Source organism: Salmo trutta, chromosome 12 (genome assembly GCF_901001165.1).
Source record: "Salmo trutta chromosome 12, fSalTru1.1, whole genome shotgun sequence".
NCBI classification, from domain to species: Eukaryota; Metazoa; Chordata; class Actinopteri; order Salmoniformes; family Salmonidae; genus Salmo; species Salmo trutta.
Window position 1 is genome coordinate 69,392,777 of NC_042968.1, and position 25,873 is coordinate 69,418,649.

Here is a 25,873-nt window from a genome sequence, read left to right on the forward strand (position 1 = left end):
GACATGCCACCAGAGGTCTATGCACAGTCCCGAAGTCCAGAACAGACTATGTGAAGCGCATAGTACTACATAGAGCCATGACTACATGGAACTCTATTCCACAACTGATGCAAGTAGTAGAATCCGATTTTTTTTTAAAACAGATAGAAATACACCTTATGGAACAGCGGGGACTGTGAAGAGACACACACAAAGGTACAGACACATGCATACGCACACAAGCGCAAGCACACGCACTCTACACACACGTACATTGTAATATTGTTGTATGGTGATATTATACATTTTGTATTGTAGATATGTAGTGGTGTAATAATGTTATATGATGTACTGTTTATATGTAATTAAAGTGCCTTAATGTGTTTGCCTTGGCAACAGCTAATGGTGATCCATAATAAATACAAATACAGTTCTCTATAAACTGATGGGTCCTTGGGTGCAGAATGCAAAAACATTATAATACAATAAATAATTTACAATCGCACTCTAACATAGGTTTCTATTGAGAAACAGTTATAGTTAATTGTTTTTTTTCATTAACTAAACAGGAGATAAAATCTTCTGGCTTGACCAGGAAATGAATTTATCAAAAAGGGGATATGCAGGTCACAGGTGGGCCATTCCACCAATTCGGTGCCTTTTGAGAAGTGTAACTTGGTCAAAAGAAGTGTTTGATTTCACCTAATTTAACATTGTCATAAAGAGCAAATGTTCAACTTCCTAAAAACATGTTTTCCCATCTCAAGAGGTTAAATAAAATAATGACTATAGTAAGTGTAACAGGGTTGACCTTAACAGGATTGAAGATTTCATCCTAAATCAGCCATAAATCCCCTCGTGACAGGGGAAATGGAAGCTGGCTGTGTGCAACAGGGAGTGGTAATTGAAAATGCCAAAACATTTCAAGCCTGTCTATCTATGGGTAACAGGGTTGACGTGTTATGGACGACCCGGTCTGTTTTCCACCACAAAGTACCAGAAAATGGACAAAAGGAGTATAACCAGCTCACCTGATTTTACACTATGATTGTTCAATGTTTTTGAAAAAAATATTTAAAAAGGAACAATTTCACCATATTAAAATTAGTTAAGTTCACAGGGTTGACCTTAAATTAAGGGACAGACTTAAATGAATCCCTAATCTTCAGAAATGACTGTCGAAGCAACAAAATGACTAGGATTTACAACAATGGTGAAACTTGGAAGACATTTTGGGATTAAGTGGGTTGAAATCTTCCTAGAAGTGACACAGGGTTAAATAAGGGGAAAGTCAAAATGCAGAATTTTTACACTTTAGCAAGCCTTTATTCATATAAAAAAAACATCTGATTTATTGAATGCTCCATGTGGTCTTTATTAAAGAGCACTTCATTTAATATAATAATTCAAATTCAATATTGGTGTACAATTTCTACTTAAAATATCAAAGGGACGCAAAAGGCGCTTTTCGTAGAACGACCCAGGTATCTTCTGGTTGAGAGTTCAGACCTTAGGCGGGGGTTCAGTCCCTAACACAGTTAAGGCCTTGGTGCCTAGACTTGGAATGCAGGGAACACAAACCTTCCATTGCGACAAGGTCACAGAAAGGTTGCATCTGATACTCTAACCCTCTTGTTCCACCAGTTTCTGACGCGTCACCATCACAATCTCCTCCATCACCTCCGGTTTTAAGATATCCTTGATCTAGAAAGACAGAGACATCTAACTTTATATGCTTTGTAAACACTTTGAAATCTGATGAAAGGTGCCAAAAATGCAATGTCATCATAGTCATCATATGAATGGCTTGGATGGCTATAGATTGTGTGTGTCATGCAAAATGGCTTGCCATCGTGTCCCTTTTAAAGCAATGATCTAACTGAGGCACAATGAATGGAAAGGTTTGCTTCTCTCAGATCCTCTTTCCATTAGCCAGATCAGTACAGACAGCGTTACCTGGTGTGGGAGTGATGACTCGTAACAGTAGAGCACACTGGTGTCATACAGCAGCACCTTGTGTTCCCTCAAGGCCAGCAAGCAGTTCCTCAACCGCGAGATCACCTCCCGATCAGAGAGAGAGACAGGCTGAGAGAGGGAGAGGTTACAGTGAGGTGAGCCGAAAGACAATGTTGAAAAAGAGAAACAGAAGGATTGGGGTAGATAATATAAATCTAGTAAAAGTCAAACAGTTATAAGTCTTGTTGAAAGATAAGTACAAATTCAAGCAACACTTCATATTATCGACATAGATGTTGGATCCCTTGTATTACCCACTCGCATCTCTGTAACCCCAGGCAGCTCTTACCTCCAGACTGGTGTAGTATCCTCCAGCCTCCTCGTCCTGCTGTCCTGGGGCGGGGTACAGCCACACAAAGCCATTGTTGCCCAGGATGATGGAGGCCCCACACGGCAGGTTGTGGAAGTGGGTTTTCTGTCTCTTGATGAGAGAGGGAGATAGCTGCACAAGAACTCCTTGCCCCAGCTGATGTGATGTGGTTGCAAATTAATAAGAGAAGAATATGAGGTCAATGATTTTCAATCACTTTAAAAACCATAGAACATCAAAATTGTTGATCACACATTAGGTAGTTCATCTTAGCTACCTTTCCGTACTTTAAACTGCGGGTGTGAAGAGAGAGTGCTCCATCTGAGAAAACAGACTGTACCTCTGCCTGAGAGAAGAGCTAGTCAAGGACAATCTTGACCATGGTCACATACAAATTATGAAGCAGATCGAAGTTAATGCATTCATCAATGAGAGAATGACACTTTCTAGTAGACGGTAGAGCAACAAAAAAAGGTGATTTCTCAAGATAACGAAGATTCCATGTATTTCAGTGTAGTTTGGAGGGTAGGCTGGATATTACAAAGGCAAAAGGGCCCAGGTTACTGGTTAGGGTCAGATCAGAGGATACACTGATGAGGTCCCCCTCCTGAAGGTAGTCTCTCATGGTGAGCTCATCTTCTGCTGACCGTCTCCTCTAAGAAGGACATATATAGATATAGAAAGATTGATTGATGGTAAGACAAAGAAAGAAAGAGAGAATAATGTAAATAAATATCCAAAGAAGTTTGACCAACAGTGTCATAACAATATGCTTGCACTGGGTGCTAAGAGGAAGAGAGGACCAAGCACACATTTACCCAAAGACACTTCCATATTCCCAGATCTATGTTGTCTATTCCACTCACCAGCTCTCCTCCGGGCAGATTGACAGAGGACAGCAGCAACACAGAGTCCAGTCTGGAGTTGGTCTCCACCTTCCAGCGCTTCTGTTGCACCTACAAACACAGCAGACAAACACTAAGCTCCAACCAGGAGAAGCACGATCACCCCAAGTCATTATTAGCCTTACTGACCATGTCACCTCAAAAGGAAACATACCTCTGTGATCCTTCCGACCACCACATCTCCAACCTCCCCATTGAACCTGGGAATCAGAACAGATAAAGATACCAAAAGTAATCAATAACAAGTCATATAGTTTTGAGGGTTTTTTTACATACCAACTTAGACTGTGATACAATAACAGCAGATGCTGCACAATGGAACAGTTGTCTTCAACATAGAGTCAGTAGCTAATCACTGTGGTAAATCTAAGCCTAGACATTACTGTGGCACCTGGTCCCCTTACCTGGTCCTGAGCGGCCGTACACAGATGAGCTTATTCACCCTCTCCACCTCTCCTGCCACAGAGGCTGTTAGTTTTTCTTCATCCATGTACGTCCCATGACCCCTAGAATGAAAATCAGTTTGATCTCATCATGACTCACTCTATATCCACATTCAACATCATGTATTAAATGTAAATGTATACTCCGGACTCCGACATTGCTCGTCCTAATATTTATATACTTCTTAATTCCATTCTTTTACTTTTAGATCTGTGTGTATTCTTGTGAATTGTTAGATATTACTGTACTGCTGGAGCTAGGAACACAAGCATTTCACTACACCTGTAAGTACATCTGCTAAATATGTGTATGCGACCAATCAAATTTGATTTGAACATAATTCAAATTAACTTGGCAGAAGGTGTATGATTCAATGAAGAGAAACTTGAAATTGTGTAGCAAATATTAACAACACTATAGTAACCCATATGGAAAAGATTGTTATATGTTCTACCTGGAACTTGTAAGGAATGCATATAGCAGTAAGTATATTTACAAGATTCATAGAATATTATTGTAATATCTGACATATGGGTATTTAACATTTAGACAACAGAAATATTGCATGTATTATATAAAAAACATACAAGAGACATGAAAGCAAAGCATTCTAAGGTCTCACATACATGGGACATACACATTTCAAAGCACTTGCATACCACTGTCTGACGTCATTGAAGCATGCAAGTCCACCTCGAGGAGGAGGAAAGCAGGAGGAGTGGTGAAGGAGGAGGAAGGGGAGAAGATGAGAGAAGAGGAGGAGGACAGGAGGAGGGGAGAAAAGGACAGGAGGAGGGGGAGAATGAGGAATGACTGATAACTAAATAGATTCACTGCTGTTAAGTGGAGATCTCTCAACAATCATACAATCATTCTCACAATAGCACATTGGTACTAGTCTGTGATAAATATCAACGCTAAGTGGAGGCGTCATGCCCATAGGGGGCACAGATTGGTTCCCAATATCCTAACTTGCTACTATGAACCCATTTCAGGCTATCAATAAAAAGTTAGAGTAGCTAGCTTGTCTAACTATCTTAGCTGGAATGCCTGTTGGCAAGTAATTACTAAATGTACTGAATAAGACTCACATTCCTTTCCATCTTTTACCCAGATTTCAGCAGATACGCATATTTAGTTTAATTAAAAGGTGCTACACATAGCAGCCATGATATACTCTAGATCAGGGATGGGCAACTTTGATTGGGGTGGGGCCACACAAAAACAGAACTCGTGAGGGGCTGCAGTGGCTTGTGGGTCTGCGTACCCACATCCATAACCCCTCCCCCCATTTCATGCAATTCTACTCATTTTGCCACGGGGCAGAGAATATTTTTGCCGTTTTAAAGCTAATTTCCTGAAATTCTACACATTTTGCTATAGGGTGGAGGCAAATGTTTGCAGTTTTAATACGATAACTGATGTGTTGGGTGTATTGGTTTTTAAATCTATCCACGATTGTGCACCACAATACATGTCAGAGATGATTTTAAGTTATGTACCCAGTAGGTCCCTCAGTTCCTCTGGCACTGGCCTTTTAACTATCCCAAAGCCTAGAACCAAGAGGCATGGAGAGGCAGCCTTTAGTTACTGTTCCCCCATCCTCTGGAATAGCCTGCCAGAGAACCTGAGGGGGCTGAAACTGTGGACATTTTTAAAATTGATCTTAAAATCATACCTTTTTAGCTTTGCTTTTCAGTCTTTTGTATTCAATTCTCTCAACAGTAAAAATCAAGTTGCTCATCCCTGCTCAAGATTTCAGGAAAAAGCTCTCTCATTTCAAAATGCTAAATTCTCCAACTTGACCCCCTCGAGACCACCCCTTTGCCATCCTCACGTACTTTGTGCCCCCTCATATTTTTGGGTTGCATGACACCCCTGAAGCTAAGCAGGCCTGGGCTTAGTTAAAACACTGGATGGGAGACCAAAGGCATAGCTGTAGATAAATCAACTGTCCAGTAGAAGGTGCTGCCCAGCCTTAATCATGGAAACTCATACCTAAAAGTGAAAATGTATATACAAATATTGTATTTCTTTTAGTAAATGTCATGTTTTTTTATATGTTGACATATAAAAAACAATGTAAAACCTACAATTAAAGCATTTATTTTGAAGAGGTTACATTCTCAGAACACACTTTTCTAATATTCATAGATGACCCATAATTAATATATTTTGGCTCAAATATGTCATACCATATATTTGTAGGAAATGCAGCACAATCAATTATTCAATTGTGTATATCATATAAGGCATATAATTTAACACAAATACACCAATGACATACACTACCGTTCAAAAGTTTGGGGTCACTTAGAAATGTCCTTGTTTTCCATGAAAACATACATGAAATGAGTTGCAAAATTAATAGGGAATATAGTCAAGACATTGACATGGTTATATATAATGATTTTTAATTGAAATAATAACTGTGTCCTTCAAACTTTGCTTTCGTCAAAGAATCCTCCATTTGCAGCAATTACAGCCTTGCAGACCTTTGGCATTCTAGTCAGTTTGTTGAGGTAATCTGAAGAGATTTCACCTCATGCTTCCTGAAGCACCTCCACAAGTTGGATGCCTTGATGGGCACTTCTTACGTACCATACGGTCAAGCTGCTCCCACAACAGCTCAATAAGGTTGAGGTCCAGTGACTGTGCTGGCCACTCCATTATAGACAGAATACCATCTGACTGCTTCTTCCCTAAATAGTTCTTGCTTAGTTTGGAGCTGTGCTTTGGGTCATTGTCCTGTTGTAGGATGAAATTGGCTCCAATTAAGCACCATCCACAGGGCATGGCATTGCAAAATGGAGTGATAACCTTCCTTCTTCAAGATCCTTTTACCCTGTACAAATACCCCACTTTACCACCACCAAAGGACCCCCAGACCATCACATTGCCTCCACCATGCTTGACAGATGGCGTCAAGCACTCCTCCAGCATCTTTTCTGCGTCTCACGAATGTTGTTCTTTGTGATCCGAACACCTCAAACTTAGATTTGTCTGTCCATAACACTTTTTACAATCTTTCTCTGTCCAGTGTCTGTGTTCTTTTGCCCATCTTAATATTTTATTTTTATTGGCCAGTCTGAGGTATGGCTTTTTCTTTGCAACTCTGCCTAGAAGGCCAGCATCCCGGAGTCACCCCTTAACTGTTGAAGTTGAGACTGGTGTTTTGGGGGTACAATTTAATGAAGCTGCCAGTTGAGGACTGGTGAGGCGTCTTTCTCAAACTAGACACTAATGTACTTGTCCTCTTGCTCAGTTGTGCAACGGGGCCTCCCACTCCTCTTTCTATTCTGGTTAGAGCCAGTTTACGCTGTTCTGTGAAGGGAGTAGTACACAGCGTTGAACGAGATATTCAATTTCTTGGTAATTTCTCGCATTAAATACCTTAATTTCTCAGAACAAGAATAGACTGACGAGTTTCAGAAGGAAGTACTTTGTTTCTGGCCATTTTGAGCCTGTAATCGAATCCACAAATGCTGATGCTCCAGATACTCAACTAGTCTAAAGAAGGCCAGTTTTATTGCTTCTTTAAATCAGGAAACAGTTTTCAGCTGTGCTAACATAATTGCAAAAGGGTTTCTAATGATCAATTAGCCTTTTAAAATGATAAACTTGGATTAGCTAACACAACGTGCCATTGGAACACAGGAGTTGCTGATAATGGGCCTCTGTACGCCTATGTAGTTTTGCTTTTCTTTCAAAAACAAGGACATTTCTAAGCGACCCCAAACTTTTGAACTGTAGTGTATAAGGAAAAACACCTTACAGGATCCTTATTACGGATTACTTATTCGATTTTTTTTATAAATAATCTTCTGCCATACAAGATTCTTATTTTCATTATTATTATTATTATCATCATCAATACGGGACGTCAAGCTGGCTAAATAACCTATGAATGGAGTGAATAGCTACAGTATTGTACAAGTGAAACTTGCAGAGTATTATGCACTAACAAGTGAGACCTGACATATGTCAACATCATCATATCTAACGTTAGTTAGCTACCTATCTAAAGCAAACAAGACGTGGATTAATATTGATTTACAGTAAAGAGAAGGACAAAAAAAAAAAAGATCAGACTCAAAATGTTATAAAATGGGAGCAGCATGTTGACGGATTGTTTACTTGTCCTCGTGAGGTTCATACTAGCTTGTAGACAGACATACCTCATAAACCCTGTATCTGATGTAATCACATCACCGGGCACAACTAGATCTTTTCCATCCAAAGCAGACAGAGAGGGTGATAACGATACTTGTTTCCGAAAAGTTGGTAATCTCATGTCCGCAGCCATGTCTTCTGTAAATTTAAACGGCGCAAGTAATTGACGTCATCGGATACTTGGCCATTCAGAATTTACCGAAGCCGATATCCACAAAATCTAAATGTCTCTCGACATTCATTCATTTTATAACTTATTTTCACAATATTTCAAACTGCATGAGTAATAATGTGAAACAGACAATGCATTGCTTTGCAACAACAACAAAAACATTGTTTACTTAAGGATGCTAGTTTTCTTTAGTGTCTTGCGCCATCATGTGGACTTGAAGCGGTACTTCAACCCACCGAGAGCATTTTTCATTATCATTATGTGGCAATAAATAAATAACATAAAATCATAACATTTTAACATGGAAATAGCTGTTCTATCATTCAGCCTACAGTAGTAGCCAATGTGTGGGCTTCAAAGTAGGCCTTAATTCCATGAGACTTTCGAAAAGGAAGTGACTGAAAATGTTGTTGTGTTGTTTGATGCAAGAAACCACTTTACAAAATAAAATGCGTTATTATTCAAATACAATTATTACAGAGAATCAGCGAAATTATGCTACCCTCTGCCTATTGGCTACACAGCTGATTCAAGCCTGTCTCGAAATACAACACTGCCCCTTTAAGACAAAAAAAATCTCTTTACCTGACAAGCTTTTCAAAGATTGATAGAAATGTACACGTTTTGTGCTCTTGTAGGAATAAATCGCTCCCCCATTTCTGACTACAAATGATCTCTAACAGAGCTAATAATTCACTAACTAGCAAAGGATATGAACAAATGTGCACACGTTTTACATGCAGCTCTCGCTTTGATCTCAAAACAAGCCATCTACTCATCACAGCTCATGCTGTAAACACAGTCCAGTTCAAAGGGACGGCACAGATACATATATGGCAATGGTCTATTTACATACAGGCCTACTGCAGCCCTGATTGGTTATGCCCCACAGGTCTGTGTAGAGCACGGCCAAGTTTTGCATACTCTTGCATAGTTTGTTTTGCATTGAAAGAGGCTAATATTGCATTGATTTGATTACAATTCCCACAGTAAAGGGGGTAACTCGGGGAAATCTCTAGAAAGTTGAGTGAAGTTCAATCTCGTGCTTCTCTGCTCTGGCTGAAATTTCTTCTGCACAACATGGACTCGACAAGGTGTCGAATGCATTCCACAGGGATGCTTGCCCACGTTGACTCCAATGCTTCCCACAGTTGTGTCAAGTTGACTGGATGTCCTTTGGGTGGTGGACCATTCTTGATACACACAGGAAACTGTTGAACATGAAAAACCCAGCAGCGCTGCAGTTCTTGACACAAACCGGTCCGCCTGGCACCTACTCCCATACCCTGTTTAAAGGCACTTAAATATTGTGTCTTGCCCATTCACCCTCAATGGCACACATACACAATCCATGTCTCAATTGTCTCAAGGCTTAAAAATATTTATTTAACGTGTCTCTTCCCCTTCATCTACACTGATTGAAGTGGATTTAACAAGTGGCATCAATAAGGGATCATAGCTTTCACCTGGATTCACCTGGTCAGTCTGTCATAGAAAGAGCAGGTGTTCTTAATGTTTTGTACACTCAGTGTATGAAGTATAAGATCTTTGACATCTGTGTGGACAGTGCTTTGTCAACTAATATCTGTCACCTACAGGGTCAGAACCATTCAAGTGTGAGTTGGATGGCAGTGGTAGGATGTTTCACATCCGGGAGCCAACCACCAGGCATCTTCAGGCCAGCTACCTGAAGACATTTGCACCCTTCCAGGAGAATGGAAGCAGTGTTTGCCAGGTCTGCCAGGAACACGGAGGCAGTGTTTGGCAGGTCTGCCAGGAGAACGGAGGCAGTGTTTGGCAGGTCTGCCAGGAGAACGGAGGCAGTGTTTGCCAGGTCTACCAGGAGAACGGAGGCAGTGTTTGCCAGGTCTGCCAGGAGAACGGAGGCAGTGTTTGCCAGGTCTGCCAGGAGAAGGGAGGCAGTGTTTGCCAGGTCTGCCAGGAGAATGGAGGCAGTGTTTGCCAGTTCTGCCAGGAGAAGGGAGGCAGTGTTTTCAAGGTCTGCCAGGAGAAGGGAGGCAGTGTTTGCCAGGTCTGCCAGGAGAATGGAGGCAGTGTTTGCCAGGTCTGCCAGGAGAACGGTGGCAGTGTTTGCCAGGTCTGCCAGGAGAACGGAGGCAGTGTTTGCCAGGTCTGCCAGGAGAACGGAGGCAGTTTGCCAGTTCTGCCAGGAGAACGGAGGCAGTGTTTGCCAGGTCTGCCAGGAGAAGGGAGGCAGTGTTTGCCAGGTCTGCCAGGAGAACGGAGGCAGTGTTTTCCAGGTCTGCCAGGAGAACGGAGGCAGTGTTTGCCTGGTCTGCCAGGAGAACGGAGGCAGTGTTTGCCAGGTCTGCCAGGAGAACGGAGGCAGTGTTTGCCAGGTCTGCCAGGAGAACGGAGGTAGTGTTTGCCAGGTCTGCCAGGAGAACGGAGGCAGTGTTTGCCAGGTCTGCCAGGAGAACGGAGGCAGTGTTTGCCAGGTCTGCCAGGAGAACGGAGGCAGTGTTTGCCAGGTCTGCCAGGAGAACGGAGGCAGTGTTTGCCAGGTCTGCCAGGAGAATGGAGGCAGTGTTTGCCAGGTCTGCCAGGAGAAGGGAGGCAGTGTTTGCCAGGTCTGCCAGGAGAATGGAGGTAGTGTTTGCCAGGTCTGCCAGGAGAATGGAGGCAGTGTTTGCCAGGTCTGCCAGGAGAATGGAGGCAGTGTTTGCCAGGTCTGCCAGGAGAATGGAGGCAGTGTTTGCCAGGTCTGCCAGGAGAATGGAGGCAGTGTTTGCCAGGTCTGCCAGGAGAACGGAGGCAGTGTTTGCCAGGTCTGCCAGGAGAACGGAGGCAGTGTTTGCCAGGTCTGCCAGGAGAACGGAGGCAGTGTTTGCCAGGTCTGCCAGGAGAAGGGAGGCAGTGTTTGCCAGGTCTGCCAGGAGAATGGAGGCAGTGTTTGCCAGTTCTGCCAAGAGAAGGGAGGCAGTGTTTTCAAGGTCTGCCAGGAGAAGGGAGGCAGTGTTTGCCAGGTCTGCCAGGAGAATGGAGGCAGTGTTTGCCAGGTCTGCCAGGAGAACGGTGGCAGTGTTTGCCAGGTCTGCCAGGAGAACGGAGGCAGTGTTTGCCAGGTCTGCCAGGAGAATGGAGGCAGTTTGCCAGTTCTGCCAGGAGAACAGAGGCAGTGTTTGCCAGGTCTGCCAGGAGAACGGAGGCAGTGTTTGCCAGGTCTGCCAGGAGAACGGAGGCAGTGTTTGCCAGGTCTGCCAGGAGAACGGAGGCAGTGTTTGCCAGGTCTGCCAGGAGCATGGAGGCAGTGTTTGCCAGGTCTGCCAGGAGCACGGAGGCAGTGTTTGCCAGGTCTGCCAGGAGAACGGAGGCAGTGTTTGCCAGGTCTGCCAGGAGAACGGAGGCAGGGTTTGCCAGGTCTGCCAGGAGAACGGAGGCAGTGTTTGCCAGGTCTGCCAGGAGAACGGAGGCAGTGTTTGCCAGGTCTGCCAGGAGAACGGAGGCAGTGTTTGCCAGGTCTGCCAGGAGAACGGAGGCAGTGTTTGCCAGTTCTGCCAGGAGAATGGAGGCAGTGTTTGCCAGTTCTGCCAGGAGAATGGAGGCAGTGTTTGCCAGGTCTGCCAGGAGAATGGAGGCAGTGTTTGCCAGGAGAATGGAAGCAGTGTTTGCCGGTTCTGCCAGGAGAATGGAGGCAGTGTTTGCCAGGAGAACGGAGGCAGTGTTTGCGACTGCCAGATGTGGTTCCCCAACATTGCCTCCCTCCAGATGCACCTCATCCACAACCCATGCAGCCTCTACTACAGGTTCCTCCCTCGCCAGGGAGTCAACACACAACCATCCACAGAGTCTGTATTTTGCAGGAGGCACAGGGAGGAAGATGAGAATCCTCACCAAGTGGTGCAAGGAGGAGCTATGGTCCTCCCAAATAAATATTATTGCCCGATTATAGCCACTTGTGCTTTTGTCGGTCATGGTTTTCTTCACACTTAAACATTCACAACACGCTAGTTCACAGGAGGTTGGTGGCACCTTAATTGGGGAGAACGGACTCGTGGTGATGGCTAGAGCGGAATGGTATCAATTGCCTTTCCATTCGCGCCGTTCAAGCCATTGTGAGCGGTCCTCCCCTCAGTAGCCTCCACTGCGCTAGTTCATAATAGGCTACCAAAAGGTCCAAAGTAAAGAACACTATGCAGACGTATTAATATCATTCTTTATTTAGAATATAAGGAAAGCACACGTATTTACATTCACATACAGTTCATAATTACACAACACTTTACATTAATATACAGAGATAAAGAGACAATTTAGTACAGTGTAAAATTTTGAAATAAATGTACACCTATTTCTACATACTGTACATGTCATTGGAATTCAACTTTTTTACTTTACTTTTTCAAACAACCTTCCTCCTGAGTTGAAAGGCCTACGACAACAGGATGTAAAGTGAGGATAACTGTATTTAATGACAGCATGAAGGAACCACCCAAAAACTCTAATCTGTTATGGTAAAACATCCTTATCTGAAATACAGAGTACTTGTCTTGACCAACAGAATTATTAACTAGAATAGCAAAGTATTTCCTTTGACATGCTGCATCCTGGCAATACTGTATCGAGTATACAAACAGATGAATAATGGACAGTTACCCTAAAAATAGCCTACTCTTGGAACCAACATTCAGTCCTTTGTTCAGATTCTCTATACCGGCAGTAGTACAACAGTTTCCTTTGGAACAACAAAGTGTTTTTGACACACTGATTTTTTTTATGACCATTACAAACATAATACCCAATAAGTCTAAGCAGACTCGATTGTAAATAAGGCAACCAGTAAAAAAAGTATTTGAGAACGCCGGTACTATCAGCTCAACCCACCAGACATAGTACCCCCAGACATACTCTGGTCCATTGCAAAGTCATAGCGATGCCTGCCACACCAGCAAACAGTAGCCTCTCTGAGAATGAGGGAGAAGCGCAACCTGTGGCTCGAGTGTGCAGAGGTAAAGTGCAGAGTTGTTTGCATTAGCAAGTGTCTCTCTCTCTCCTCTCTGCTATCATAGCACCATGGTGGGGATATGGTGAACCAGGGGGACCTGGTGTTGGGTCAGGCTGCTGATCGGTGGGGGTGGAGATGAGATTTGGGAGGCAGTGTCTGCGCCCCCCGCCCCTGGTCTGTGCCTGGCACTCTTCTGGTGTGCCCGCAGCCCTGCCAGTTGAGAGTAGGCGCTCTGGCACACGTGGCACTTGTAGGGGCGCTCTCCGGTGTGCAGTCGCACGTGGTTGCGCAGGGTGGATGACTGGCTGAAGCGGCGGTTGCAGAAGCGGCAGACAAAGGGCTTGTCCAGGGTGTGGATGCGCATGTGGGAGCGCAGGTTACTACGCGAGTTGAAGCCCCGGTGGCAGATCACGCAACGCATGCGGCTCGTCGCAGACGAGGAAGAGGAGGAGGAGGAGGGGGAGCAAGATGAAGAGCCGTCACATGAGTGGGAGTCCTCTGAAGGGAAAGGAGAAAGAGAGGGAAGGTGAGATCTTTAATTCATAAACTGATGTGACTGACATATCAAATGTTGATTTTGACGTGGAATAGAATCAGTCTATTTGCAGTAGTTTGAAACAAATAAGGGTGATGTAAATCTGTTGGCTGCAGCAGAGCCCATAACACACCGGCCCCACAGGTAAAGGGGGTCAGATAGTAATCTGGTTCTCTAATGCCCATAGCGTGAGGAAAAAGGAGCTCACCATTGCGGCTCTTTTTCTGATGCTCTTCTTCTGTACCGGGAACGCCAGGAATACCAAGGAAGGTGTTGTGGGAGTTTCCGTACCACACTAGCAGCTCCTGGTCTGGAGGGATAGTCTGTAGAGAGCAGGAGGAGGAATGTTAAAGAGCGAATAGGATGAGGTAACTATATCTGTGGAGATCCTTTGTTCCGATGATACTCTCCACCAACTTTGCATTACGCATCAAGAGTCACAGATCTCTGTACAAACAGCAGGTTGTGCTATTCAGCAGCTGAAAATAGGTTGCCCTATACAGGCTAGGGGAGATTTGACCCTTTTATACAGTCTATAGAGTCTACACCAACAAAGGCCTACAAACGAATGGGCTTAGCTGCAGAACTTGTCATGGCAGCAACCACACGCTTTCAATGGTCCTTGTGAAGGCTGCATGTCAGAGTTGTGAGTGACAGTATCTGGCTTTGTTCTCACCTCCACAGCCCTGTAGAAGATGCTGCTGCCTATCTGCACCACCTCCAGGTTCTGCTCCTGCTCGTTGCGGGCACACTTGATGTAGGTCATCCAGCTGCGATGGTCCTCCTGACTGGCATCAATGAAGTAGCGCACCGTGCCGTCATCGTTGAACACCTGAGATCAACAGCAAGAGGTTAGGAGTCTGGTACAATTTTAATGCAAATTACCCACTGGGCACACACTGGTTAAATTAAAGTGGTTTCCACATTATTTAAATGAAATTACTTAAAACAAATGTGGAATTGATGTTGAATTGGTGTCTTTCCCCAGTGGGTATTATTGTCCATGTGTACATAGACTCTTATACATACAGCTTACTGGTGAACAAGACCAACTATTCCCCCTTGCACATGTGCTTCCTTCACAAAAACATGGCATACAGAGATTGATTGCTGTTATTCTCCTGCCTAATTGTGATAGCAGCTCAGTCCCTAGTTCTGGTAGCTGTACAGATGATTCTCACCTCCCACATGAGGTTGTTGTTCTTGAGCAGGTCCACGTGTTCAGGGGAGATGACCGTGCCAGTAAATGGACCCATCTCTGTGCCTGCCTTGATCCAGGTCTTGGAGAAGATGCCCAGGCCCTCGCCAGGTATAGAGCTCTGGGCAATGATCACCTCACTGGGCAGCACCAGGCTGGACAGCTTCTGGACCTCTGAAAACAGAAAAAAAAGAGTAGGTTATTTGACTGCTGTGTACATTTCATAAAACCTGTGAATTTGGTTAATCCATAGTTATAAATGCATGAAATTGTAGGCCTACCCAAGCTAATCAATTTGCCTAAAAGACGTTGAGGATAGGAGTGGTTTAGGTCAGGCATTGTGCATAAATGCAAATATTACGTTTTTTTCATAAAATAAAATGTCAAAAAGGAAATGGTTGATGTATAGGCCCATCTTTCGAATGTTTTAAATATGATGCTTTGATAGCGTTTTGATAAATCATGAATTTTATAATAATAATATATTTTTACATGGCTCGTCTAAAATATTATTTAAGTGTCTTACGAATTAGGTGTTTAACGTTTTGTAATTGCCAACACAGCAAATAGATTGCATCTTATTTTGGTCACGAAATATTAGGTAGCCTAACATATCATGCACCGTTTAATTCGATTAAATGGATGAATTGAAAGTTATTGTTTCAAATGTTAAAAAAAAACTCGCAAGCATTTTCATCCTCATTCCAAAAAAAATTAAGAAAACACTTGGGTTTCTTTAATGTAAGAATCAAAGAAAATGCATTTGGGACTGCGAAAAGACGGCTCGAAGAGAGGTTAAATGGTCTTCTATTGCTCAGGGTCCCGCCATTTGTCATGCTTCAGATGTGATATTCATTATACCCTACTGGAAAGAAACGGCTAATTCCAAATTCATTATCCTTTTAAGAACTTTGTAGCAATAAAATTGCGCTGAATGAAATGAGGACTTGTTTAAAAGGCCCAGGAATTTCTCGAACAAAAAAATGGAAAGGCGATTAGATGGTTGACATGGTATGAATGGCAATAGAATTAGCCTTCACGGCGCATTATCTGAGGAACAGAAATCTTTTAAGGCGAGAGAAAGAGAAAAGCGCCGGAGCCCATAGCTGCCAAAATAGGAAAAGAGACTGTCCGGAGATTGATGAATGCGGGATAAAACCCGGGACAACTCAAAGAAAGGGAACCTTTCTCTCCCTTCGGTTTAAGTGGAAACTTTCTCAGGTCAAGCACAAAGTTAACCAAATGAGTTTAATACCCTGCGTCTTTCAGTCAGCAACAGTTACACGCCTAACAAGCTTCTAAATGCAAGGTCTCAAAGCACTAAATGGGTTAATGCGCTAAATGGGTGGAAATAAAAGGGCCAAAGAATGAAAATACGGGAGAACAGTAATGAGAAAGTCACAGAGACCTTGGGAAGAAATCTAGAACAGAGGAGTGACGGTTTCCACTTCTTTTGGTTCACTCTCAATGACACAAGAGACCTCACTGAGGTTCTTGTGTTGAATACATTCTTACAAAATGCCTATTTTACACGCCTTTTAGTCAATTATTGTCAACAAGAGGGGCACTTGTTAAAAATAACAGAAATTGTTAATAGAAAATAAATCTAGGTTGAGTCAATATGTTGAGGGTATTGTTTTTTTGGACCAGTCGTTTTATAGCCTAATAAAAATGAACCATCTTTAAAAAATATATATATTATTTCACCCTGATTATAGTCCATTTGTCACAATTTGGTATAATAATAAATAATAATAATGCTACATTTAACGAGACATGCATAAGGATGTTAAATAGCAAAAGATTAAATTGCAACAGATAGGCCTAGGCAATACGTTCTTTAGGCCTAGGGGCTGGTTGCCCGTACAGAAATCATAGGAAGAATTCCGAAAGGGGCAATTACCTCCAACGAACGACTGCGCGAGGACCTCAGCAGTGAAGGCTGTCTTGGGACCGATGCTGCTCTGCCTCTCCTCCATCAGGTGCTCTCCGATCACGTTTCTCCACCGTCCATACAGGAAACTGTGCAGAATGTCTGAGGTGATAATATCAGACAGGGACCGACTCTGGCATTTAAATCCAGACTTCAGGGCTAAAGCCTCTGCAGGTAATACCGAGCCCATCTCGCAAACTATTGCAAGCCGTGTTCAGATATGAGTGTCTTTAAATGCAAAGTGGATATTCCTTCCCGTTAGACCGCTGGGTGGAAATGTGCCGTCCTCCTGCAGCGAGGGTCCTCTTTATAAGTTGCTGGTCTGACCCCTCTCTAATTAGTTATTAATGACACTCCCCTTATGGTATGGACCTGCTCCAGCAGAAGAAAAGCCGCCTCTATTAGGCGGTCCTTCCCTTTCATGAGAGAAAAAGAGAGAGAGAGAGAGAGAGAGAACGAAAGAGAGAGAGTGAAATGGAGAGAGACAACAAGGAGCCTAAGCCAATAGACTACTCAGCAATATAAATGCATAATGTCTTTAATGCAGACATGATTGTAAATAAACAAAAATCTGTTAGGGGAGTATCCATTTTTTTCAGTCGCTTCCAAATTATTCAACATCCCTTGACACACCAATCAGATGAGATTTTTCTTCTTGAGAAATGTCCAAGACTGCCTTCTATAAAACTAATTCCAAAAAACACCTGGTCGACAGTTTACCAATAGTTTTAGTAAAATATAAAATCTACATTTTAATGTTACTGAGTAGGGCCGTATAACATATAGCGTAGATCAAATGTAAATATGGCTAAACAATTGATGCAAAATTCACGTTTCTATATTCCACTCAAATACTATACAGCACGATGAGTCCCACGATTATTTAACAGAGTGAAAATGCTGTCAACTGGTTCAACAATTAGTTTTAAAGTTTGTCTGTCATCAAATTAAGGTCATTGGGTCTGGGAGTTGCTTAAACGTTCTTTCTCAGGCATTCCGCATTCATGTGGTTGGCAATATTAATTTTCTTCCAGGGAGTTATAGCGCGGGAATAATAGAATAGAAACAAGCTCAACGTGCTTTACCGCATTGTTCCCATGCAAAAAATGCAAAGCTGCTTTGACGTGGTTCACTTCTCTAGCCCTTGTTGAAATAAGCGGTTTAATATTCATGGTTGTTCATAGGCCTTCAGTATATTGTGACAGCGTTTAGATGAGTATATACAGCCCCTTTCTTCTCAATAGCCACAGTTCTCTCTGTTTTTTCCACTCTATTTTTCGGGCTTGATGGACTGGGGGTAAATGAGCAGTTTTCCTTCTCTTCCAGCAGAGAGAACATCTTTATTCCGTCGCCGGCTCGCGGGTTTCCTATTCAGTTCCTCTCCAAGTAATGTCAGGGGGCTGAAAAGTGCTGCAAATCAATCTTTCATGGTGTTTTGAGGGCACTTTGACACCCATGCACTCCGCCTTTCATTCCAACAACTACAAGGGGCTGGTCCGAAAAGTTGGTCTCTGACGAATGTGGACTAGAATTCGAATGGAAAAGAAGATATGGATTCTAAATGCAAAGTATAGAACGGGTTGTTTTGAATACAGAGATAGTGAAAAGGTGAGTGACAAAGCACGAAAAAAGATGACTGTGCACACTGCTGCTTTTTTTGTTTTGTTAGGAGGGGCACCTCCTACATATGTCCCTTCTCCCAGATGAAATGTCCCCCTCGCTGAATCTGATTGGTTCTCAGATTTATTTACATTTATTGCATTTCAGCATTTATTTTACTAAGAGGCATCAGCTTTGAGTTAAATGGTAGGTCCGGGGGGAGGGACCGGTCTTTATTAAAGAGGAATTAAATTAATTGGAATGGGGTAACGCATGGATTTGATTTACTTACATGCATTAACCTTTTCTTTTTCTGTCTGGTAAAGCGATGGACACGTCAAGATCTATTGAAAAACAATTTAGGCCAATATTTTCCAAATTAAAGTGTAGCCTATGGATTAAACAATAGCCTTTAAATTTGCTATAGATTTCTTTCCAATATTTTGCTAAAAAATCTCACATTTTAGGCCTAGGGCAAGCAGCCAATAAACCTAAAATTCTTAAAGAAATATGAAGTTGTATAGAATAAAGTAAAATATTGCAGATTAATCTTGTAGGCCTACAACAATTAAACTAAAAGGTTCTTATATCACTACAAATTATGTTAGCCTATATATTCTTAAACTTAATATACACTATATGAAATTCATTGTTTAACGGGGTTGAGCTTAAGTGGGCTTTTTTTAATCATTTTATTTAAAACAACTTATTTTATTTCATTAATCAAATTATAGCTGCAAAGACTAATTGTTTTGTACATGGCATGTTACTTCAATATTTGTAGTCACCCATGAAATAGACCAAGCACATAATACCCCCTATAATGTTTTTGAATTACTGTAAATCCGAATTTCCTAATTTAAAGTCTTACATAAAACATGCTTTCCTTAAAACAGTCCTCTTAAAAAAGACAAAAAAAACACCCCTTCAGCCATGCTATTATATAACAAGCATTCAACATTAAAGTGGGCTGAATAAATCGTATTAAAAACACCAAGCTCCTTTTAGATTTTAACCAAACAAACATTCCCAACCGGAAGACAAATTGTCATAAATTTCTAAGCTGAATCATTCCTGTTTCTAAAAAAAGCTACTTGCCAACTACAACCTCAACAGAATATCAGCTGAGAGGGATAGGCAGACAGGTCTCCCCTGGGCTCCTCCTTGGGGCCATTAAAAAGAGATTAAGGTAGATATCCCAGCATGGTGGATACAGTAGATCGGCTTATCTGCAGGAAAGGTGAGAGAGGGCCAGTTCCTCCCATAAGGGGTTTCCCTGGAATGGCACAGGGGGGCAGGACACCTGCTTAACGAAACTGGAGCTTTAAAGGGGGGGCAAAGAGGAGGAATGCAGATGTGTGCATGTGTGTGTGTGTTTGAGAGAGAGAGAGAGAGCACCCCCCCTGCTCAGATAGTACCAAGCCTGCCTAAGTAAACACATTGTTAAAATGGCCAAATTAATTAGACTATAATCAAATGCTTGCATTTCATCAAATAATTGGTCTTACTGTTGACTTACTCAGACCCGTAAAACAGACTGCACAACCATCCATTTTTCTTTGGACAGCCCTGCATGAACAAATCAATAAAGGCCATTTAATAAACTATTCATTGCTGTACAGGGCAGCTATTCAGGACCAACGCTGTGAACAGTGAATGAGCCATAATACATACTGTCCCCTTCACATTCTCTACATGAATACTCCCTGGCGTACACCTAAGACGAAACATATACAGTTAGCGATACTATAGGGATTAGGTTTCACAGCAGCATAGAGACCCTATTCAAAAACGAATGGTCCCCCTTCATAATCATGGCTCTCAACCCGTCTGGAGAACAACTAAATGATCACGCCTATACAATGGCCAAGCAGGCCAGGGACTGTCCGCAGGGGCTTCATATTAAAAAGCAAGAGGATCAAAATCAAGGGCTGGATTTGGAAACAGCTGCACAGTATCAATGGGGGGACAGGGCCGGGGCAGAGTAGGGTCCACTATGGCCGAGGCCCCCCCACGGGGAGTAAAGATGTGGGATGACAAAGCTGCTCAATAACGGTGCTCTGGGGACACCCCTGTGCACTGTTCACAAAGGGAGCGGGACAATGAGAAGAGTCAGAGACGAGCAAAGAATAACGAAAAAAAAATGCATCCAAGAATATGCTCAACCTACGCGTTTAATTTTTGGTATAGACGAGAATTATAAAGCTTTGCGATAGTATAAAACAATGCCTAACTGAACTATGGGAGAACTTCAGGAGAATTCCACCAAGTGTTTTGCCATACCTGCAAAAGTTGTCCAGCCTGGCTCTGCCTCTCCAGGTCTGAAGTCGATGGTAGATAAAGCGCTGTCCAAATTACATCTCATTAACTACAATAGCGTATAGTAGAACATACACTAAGGTTGAAAAAGAAGGCAAATGCAAAAATGGCATACACTAACTTGTCCACAAACCTTTTCATGCATGGTCACAAGATTAAGTTCACGCAGTGATGATGCATTAAAATGGGTTTAACAGCAGAGTGGATCAATTAATCCCCTTTCCCTGATATTGGGATGGTTTTAAAAATCAGCCAATAGGTGGTCTATGAAAAGAATTTGGGTCGTTCCATGAAATTAGTGTCTTTTGTGTCCCTTTGACATTAAGTAGAAATTGTGCACCAATATTGAATTTTAAGTCTGTTATATTCAATAAAGTGCTCTTTAATATAGACCACGTAGAGAATTCAATCAATCTGAAAAGGCTTCCTAAAGTGCCAAAAGTCAAAGCAACAAAATAACTAGGGCTTTACAAAGTCATTTCTGAAGATTGTTTCATGTTAGTGATTCATTTACACCTCTCCCTCATTAAGGTCAACCTTGTTACCTGAACTCATTTTAATTTGGTGAAACTATTACTTTCTTAAAATAAAAATGTAACATCAACTAGTGAAATCAGTGTATAAGCAGGTGAGCTGGTTCTTTTTCTGGTGTTTTGTGGTGGAAAACTAAGCGGGTCGAGGCTAACACGTCAAGCCTTCTACCCTGCAGGCTAGAATGTTTTAATTAAAAAAGTGAAGCTTGCATTCAATTGCTACTCCCTGTTGCACACAAGCTTCCATGCCCCGTCACAGATTAACTAGACAACCCTGTTACAGTCAATCCTGTTTATTTTGAATTTGTCATTTTATTTAACCTCGAGATGGGAAAATATGTTTATGAAATTGAACATGTGCTCTTTGACAGAATGATAAAATTAGGTGAAAACAAAGTACATATATTTTTACCAAGTTACACATCTCCAAAGGCACCGAATTGGGGGAACTTGCATATACATACATATACAATAAGAAACCACAATTGCCATATTCATACAGCTGAGATCACACGACCTTGTGGTAAAGAAAAAACACCTTTTAACTGATTGTATGGGAACCCAAATAATTCCAGTTCTGATCTGATTCACCTACACATAGGTGAGTAAAGGCAGGGGGAAAAGAATGGCACTTCTGCATGTAAATTGCTTATTTTCGTTTATGGGCAAGTGAACAATCTTTAGGCAAAAAAAAAATCCTCCTGACTTTCCCAATGGGCAATCACTGCCATGCATCTTCTGGACATGTATATGAACTTTACACATTTGTATTGTTTCTTCATGTCTTAAGGTATGGTTGCCAACTGCCAAGCAAAGAAAAAAACAAAAGAAATGGTACGAAAAAAAAATGTGCCATGGTTTGAGCTTAACATGACATAAGAGCATTCAGAAAATATTCTCACCCTAGACTTTTTCCACATTGTCTTAATAGTAGATGGATAAATTTCCCTCCGAGCATGAAGTTACTAATTGCACTTCGGATAGTTTATCATTTACACCTAGTCACTACAAAGATACAAGCATCCTTCCTAACTCTTACCAGAGAGGAAGAAAACCGCTCAGGGATTTCACCATGAGGCCAATGGTGACTTTTAAAGAGTAAGATTTTAATGGCTGTTATAGGACAAAACTGAGGATGGATCAACATTGTAGTTATTTCCCAATACTAACCTAAATGACAGTGAAAAGGTCTGACAGGAATAAAAAAGTATTTCAAAACATGCATCCTAAGGCACTAGTTAAAAAAAGTAAATAAGAGGAAAAATCTAATTTCTCAAGGTGTTATGTTTGGTGCAAATCCTACACAACAGAGTACCACGCTTCATATTTTCAAGCATGGTGTGGCTGCATCATGTTATGGGTATGCTTGTCATCTTCAAGGACAAGGGATATTTTTTTGGGGGGGGTTAGGGTTAGGAGGGGGGGTTAAAAACAAACCGAATAGAGCTAAGCACGTGCAAAAATCCTAGCGGTAAACCTGATTCAGTGTGCTTTCCAGCAGACAGACAAATTCACCTTTCAGCAGGACAATAACCTAAAACACAAGGCCAAATATACACCGGAGTTGCTTACCAGGACAACATTGAATGTTCCTGAGTGGCCTAGTTACAGTTGACTTAAATCAGCTAGAAAATCTAAAGGCAAGAGTTGAAAATGGCTGTCTAGCTTGACAGAACTTGATGTATTTTAGAACGTGCAAATATTGTACAATCAAGGTGTGAGAAGCTCGTAGAGACTTACCCAGAAAGACTCACAGCTGTAATTGCTGCCAAAGGTGATTCTTATATGTATTGACTCAGGCGTGTGAATACTTATGTAAAATGAGATTTCTGCATTTCATTTGCAATACATTCGTAAAAAATGATAAAAACGTGGTTCTCACTCATTATGCGGTTGTGTGTGTGTAGTAGATGGGTGAGATAAAAAAAAATACTTTCATCCTGTTTGAATTCAGGCTGTAACAAAATGTGGAAGTCAAGGGGTATGAATACTTTCTGTAGGCACTGTAGCAACTAATAAAGATAGTATACTTCAACTGCGGAACATTTATTTGAATTTGTGAACTGGCAAAGTAATGTTCTATAGAAAAAAAATATATCTTCTGTTTATACAACATACCATACAGTTTGACCTTTATATTTACTTCATGTATAGCGAATACTCTTAGTCTTAAAACAGAGCGCAGCGGAAAGGTTTCACAGTTTAAACCCAATAAAATCGTTAACACTCAATACTGGAATGTGACAAGAAAACTAAGCTTTCAAATGGCAAAATAAAACAATTTTAACAGAACAAAGGTAGTCTTGACGTTTTTAATACACGGTTACCTGTACATAAGGAAAAAACACTAAAATTAAACATTTTGAAATTATAATATCCCTTTTCATTAAGCAATGAAGTTAACACTAGATTCATTTTGTAACTAATCAATCATACATATATTAGATCACACAAAGTAGAAAGAAAAATGAATTTAAAAGTTTAGCATTGGACTGTACACGAGTCCACAGTGTGTACTGGATGGGGCATTAGGGAAACTGGGTGGTACCAAATAAGACAATTTTGATCATAATACTTAGCATATAAAAAACTACAATTAATTATTACACAGGTAGAATCCAGAGGCTTAGCAGTCTTGAATTATTTAGGTACAAAACATACATAAAAACCTGGCATTTCTCATTTTTGTCCATAGCAAGATGCAACATCAAATTTCAAATTACACATTCACGATCTTTGAACATTTTCAGTATGAAAACAGAACAGAAAAACAGGGACAGTTTTCCTGTGATAATGACTCCATGAAAAAAAACTTCTTTGATTTAATTATATATATATTTTTAAATAAAGTATTTAGTCAAGTATCTAAGCATACATACATAGTTTTACAAGATAGCAAAGGCAAATAACTCACAAAACGCAACATCCCCTTTTCCCATATCAGATCATTGTAATAAATTATTCATTACATTTTCATATGCCTAAAAAAAAAATCATCTAAGAACTACAAGTTAAACGCCTGTCAAAATATTAGAGAACCCATCTTTGTTTCAAAAATGAAATAAGATATTGCACCTTTTTTAAACCAGAGTACAATAAAAGACAAGGAAAAACAATACAAAGCACAACAGGAATTAAATTAGGAATTGACTGCCATTTGCCAACATCTCGTATTTTGCAACAAAATTATACATTTCCTGTAACAAAATATCACAGTTTCATCTCACTGAATTAAAATGCTTTTTGTAAAAGGAAAAGAAAACATTTTTACACATTCTTAAAACATCTTATGACAAAACAAAAATTCATTCAAGACTGCTAAGCCCATAATTGCGATTTTATTGCAACAGAACTAGAAAAAATAGATTATATTGCGTTTACTGAAAAGTTACAACTCCGGGGTTCGTTTTGGCAATGTAATTTGAATCAAAAAGGAAAAAATAGAAAACAAAACAGCTCTCTCATAAGTCCAAAAGGGATCCCGGAAATTGTCAATTCAAAATAATGGTGTACACAAGTATTTAGTAACAATTAAATGTTCCTGATTTAGAAATATTCTTTTTTTAAATTGTATAAGTCATTCTACAGCTAGTGTTTCTCACTAAGAAAAAAGTAAAAGTCTTCAAGGCGTTGCAAATCTAGAAACCTCTGTTACAAAAGGTTTGTTTTCATCCTCTCAGTGATTCAAAAATCTTCAACTAAAGGGTGTCCTCTCTAATGATCCTGCAAAACAGGTTCACATCAGTGACAATGGACAGACATACATTTACATGTGTAAGTTACAGTACATCACCTTACAGAAACCTCTTAGTTAAACGGGTGGAGAGGGTGCCAAGAGTTGGGATCTCACCTGAAGTCCTGGGGCCGGTGTCTGCTGTGCACCCTGGCCATAGTAGGCCCCCTGCTGTCTGTAATACTCCACCCAGGCAGCACTGTAGTCCGGAGGGGAGCTCTGCTGGGAGCCGGGGCCTGCTGCCTGGCCTGGGGAGAGGGTGAGCACAGGGAAGAGGAATGGGGGTGACAGAGGAAGGTCAGGGGAGAGGGAGTTGGAGGCACCAGAGCATAGAGCACTACTGACAGCATCAAACAGTGAGCAGAAATCTACTTCCTCCGATGTTGTGCACTCAAATGGCAAGTCTATTGGAGGAGTTTGGTGAACACGTGGGTGTAATCTTACTCTGTTTCTTGTAGTAATCCTCCCATGCTTTGCTGTAGTCAGAGCCACTGCTCTGGGCTTGGCTCTGCTGACCTGGGCACAATAAAACAAGAATGGGTCAATACAACACACCAAACCGGCTACCAAGATCGCCCCAATTAATGTGTATGGCGCCATAAATACAATTTCTTCCGACTCAAATGTTTCTTTTTGTTTTTTTTAATTTGAGTCATTTAGCAGAAGCTCTTATCCAGAGCGACTTACAGTAGTGAGTGCATAAATTTCATACATTTTTCCCCTGTACTGGTCCCCCGTGGGAATCGAACCCACAACCCTGGCATTGCAAACACCACGCTCTACCAACTGAGCCACACGGGACCACAAATATATTCAATTATTCAAACAAATGCTAATGTACATTGTTGATAAAATCAAGAGATTGCTCATTACACCTTTGAAATGGCATTGATACACTAAGCAATCCAGCTGCACAAACATGTAACAAAAATGGTAAACTTCTGACTTCAATCATCGGCGTCAAATGGTGTCAAGGTGACATGAATATTTCTGCCCATACACTCAACTCTTTGCACGACACTTCTTTAAAACAAGGGCAGGGTGAAGGTTTGAGGTCT

At 41.5% G+C, this 25,873-nt stretch overlaps 3 protein-coding genes across 11 annotated transcripts in view; all 3 read right to left on the reverse strand.

Annotated features, from left to right (window-relative positions):
* Positions 1-1,283: 1,283 nt before the first annotated feature.
* Positions 1,284-7,990, reverse strand: LOC115204071 (exosome complex component RRP4-like). The gene is made up of 9 exons (XM_029769350.1): positions 7,833-7,990; positions 3,615-3,716; positions 3,365-3,410; positions 3,172-3,261; positions 2,895-2,960; positions 2,583-2,651; positions 2,285-2,461; positions 1,936-2,064; positions 1,284-1,683 (listed from the first exon to the last, which is right to left on the reverse strand). Exons 1-9 carry the CDS (start codon positions 7,958-7,960, stop codon positions 1,603-1,605), a joined length of 888 nt encoding a protein of 295 aa, XP_029625210.1. The 5' UTR covers positions 7,961-7,990; the 3' UTR covers positions 1,284-1,602.
* A 4,172-nt stretch (positions 7,991-12,162) lies between these two features.
* Positions 12,163-16,999, reverse strand: LOC115204072 (PR domain zinc finger protein 12). The gene is made up of 5 exons (XM_029769352.1): positions 16,602-16,999; positions 14,682-14,872; positions 14,177-14,332; positions 13,709-13,823; positions 12,163-13,463 (listed from the first exon to the last, which is right to left on the reverse strand). Exons 1-5 carry the CDS (start codon positions 16,819-16,821, stop codon positions 13,024-13,026), a joined length of 1,122 nt encoding a protein of 373 aa, XP_029625212.1. The 5' UTR covers positions 16,822-16,999; the 3' UTR covers positions 12,163-13,023.
* A 6,113-nt stretch (positions 17,000-23,112) lies between these two features.
* LOC115204073 (far upstream element-binding protein 3) overlaps positions 23,113-25,873 on the reverse strand; it is a 33,467-nt gene continuing 30,706 nt past the window's right edge. For 8 of the 9 annotated variants that reach the window (XM_029769354.1, XM_029769355.1, XM_029769353.1 and 5 more), the window contains 3 exons: positions 25,260-25,331; positions 24,933-25,063; positions 23,113-24,796 (listed from right to left, as the gene is read on the reverse strand). In XM_029769354.1, coding sequence (XP_029625214.1) covers positions 24,767-24,796; positions 24,933-25,063; positions 25,260-25,331 — 233 coding nt within the window. In that variant the 3' untranslated portion in view covers positions 23,113-24,766. Of the gene's footprint in view, positions 24,806-24,932; positions 25,064-25,259; positions 25,332-25,873 lie in introns of all 9 variants that reach the window. The other variant, XM_029769357.1, reaches the window with a different exon arrangement.

What these genes read in the sequence shown, in the direction of transcription:
- LOC115204071 (XM_029769350.1), bottom strand. Translation starts at nt 7,960, where the DNA reads ATGGCTGCGGACATGAGATTACCAACTTTTCGGAAACAAGTATCGTTA. An exon ending in GATACTACACCAGTCTGGAG is followed by an intron (nt 2,065 to 2,284) that starts GTAAGAGCTGCC and finishes TCCCTCTCTCAG; the next exon opens with CCTGTCTCTCTCTCTGATCG. An exon ending in AGTCATCACTCCCACACCAG is followed by an intron (nt 1,684 to 1,935) that starts GTAACGCTGTCT and finishes CTGTCTTTCTAG; the next exon opens with ATCAAGGATATCTTAAAACC.
- LOC115204072 (XM_029769352.1), bottom strand. Translation starts at nt 16,821, where the DNA reads ATGGGCTCGGTATTACCTGCAGAGGCTTTAGCCCTGAAGTCTGGATTT. An exon ending in ACAACAACCTCATGTGGGAG is followed by an intron (nt 14,333 to 14,681) that starts GTGAGAATCATC and finishes TGTTGATCTCAG; the next exon opens with GTGTTCAACGATGACGGCAC. An exon ending in TCAGAAAAAGAGCCGCAATG is followed by an intron (nt 13,464 to 13,708) that starts GTGAGCTCCTTT and finishes CTTTCCCTTCAG; the next exon opens with AGGACTCCCACTCATGTGAC.